Source organism: Volvox carteri, assembly GCF_000143455.1.
Source record: "Volvox carteri f. nagariensis unplaced genomic scaffold VOLCAscaffold_375, whole genome shotgun sequence".
Lineage (NCBI taxonomy): Eukaryota > Viridiplantae > Chlorophyta > Chlorophyceae > Chlamydomonadales > Volvocaceae > Volvox > Volvox carteri.
This window is the reverse complement of record NW_003307904.1, coordinates 1-1,215: the sequence shown is the minus strand read 5'-3', so window position 1 is coordinate 1,215 and position 1,215 is coordinate 1. Positions and strand designations below refer to the sequence as shown.

The 1,215-nt window shown below is 54.0% G+C and overlaps 1 protein-coding gene across 1 annotated transcript in view; it reads right to left on the bottom strand.

Moving 5' to 3' along the window:
• The window catches only part of VOLCADRAFT_101113 (uncharacterized protein), a gene marked incomplete at both ends in the record, with an annotated part of 1,573 nt that extends 536 nt beyond the window's left edge, over positions 1-1,037 (bottom strand). Inside the window, 3 exons of the mRNA XM_002959567.1 lie at positions 545-587; positions 642-678; positions 833-1,037. Of these exons, the coding sequence (XP_002959613.1) occupies positions 545-587; positions 642-678; positions 833-1,037 (285 nt within the window). The remainder of the gene's footprint in view (positions 1-544; positions 588-641; positions 679-832) is intronic.
• Positions 1,038-1,215: the final 178 nt, after the last annotated feature.

The following is a 1,215-nucleotide window of genomic DNA, read 5'->3' as shown; positions in this document are numbered from 1 at the left end:
CCGCTGCTTAAGTAGGCTGTACAGTCCCCGACGCAGATGGTGACTGTATTTAATATTAAACTGTGTAGAACATTTAGAATTTAACGTTGATAACACCGCTGCCTCAGCGGACGGTACACACGTTCGTGCACCGTGCACTCTTCAATGCACCATCGTTTCTGCTCTGACATACGCCGACGCATAACTTCCTCTCTTATGTTCTCCCCTGTCACTGTCCTCGTTTCGAACCACGACCCTCGAAATTCTAGGACCGGCACAAGGTCTACAGTCTCCGACGCTGCTGCAGGCGATTCTACGATTTCGTTGGTCGAGGTTCGACACGATGACGGGGCATAACAGGTTATGCATCGACGCATGTCATGGCATACACCGGCAAGCCTACATACACTTTGCAATCGTACATAACAATGCCTACGTGGTACACCAACAGCGGTGTCGTCACATAGCTATTTAACCGCTGAGCTGGTGGTGTTATTATGGCACGCTACTGCTGCACGCAAAACTCCCCCCCCGACACCACACACACTCACACGGCCACACGCACCTGCTGCTGGCTGCTATGCGGTCCTTCTGAATCCAAGTCATACCTGGTCAGTAACCCAGTAAGACGCGGATCCGCAAGGTGTGGACCCAAGTCTTACCTGGTTACTGACCCGGTATGACTTTGATCCACAACGACTGGACAGCAGGGCGGTGTGGTGTAGCCCGGTGTACTACTGTGTGTGTACATATGACATGCTGCATCGCTACCGTACCATGATAACACCACTGCCTCGCCGGACAGCACGACTGTCCCTGCTCCGTGCGCCTTTGACTGCCCTACTTTGCTTACTTGTTGAGGCGGTGGTAACTGCGCTGTTGCCCGTTGTACTCATGCTGCCGCCTCGACTTGGAGGCGGCTTCCAACTGGAGATGAAGGAGCGGCGGCCAGACTCCCGGTCATGGCGGCTGGGCGGTACACAGCACCTATTGCTGCCACGTTGGTTGGCCGTGTTGGTGTTCGGCGTGTTGGTCGTCAGCATCGTTGCCAACGTCATGGTGGCGGTGGCGGCTGGGCAAGATTGTCCGCTGTAGCACTTCGCCTCCACGGCTCGCCTTCAGCTTGATATCTTCATATGCCATGAAGGCCGAAATATTACTGGCGTACGAAAATATCACATCGGTGTGATATCTTCGTATGTCATGCATTCCTCGGCATTCCTGGCCTACGAAGAT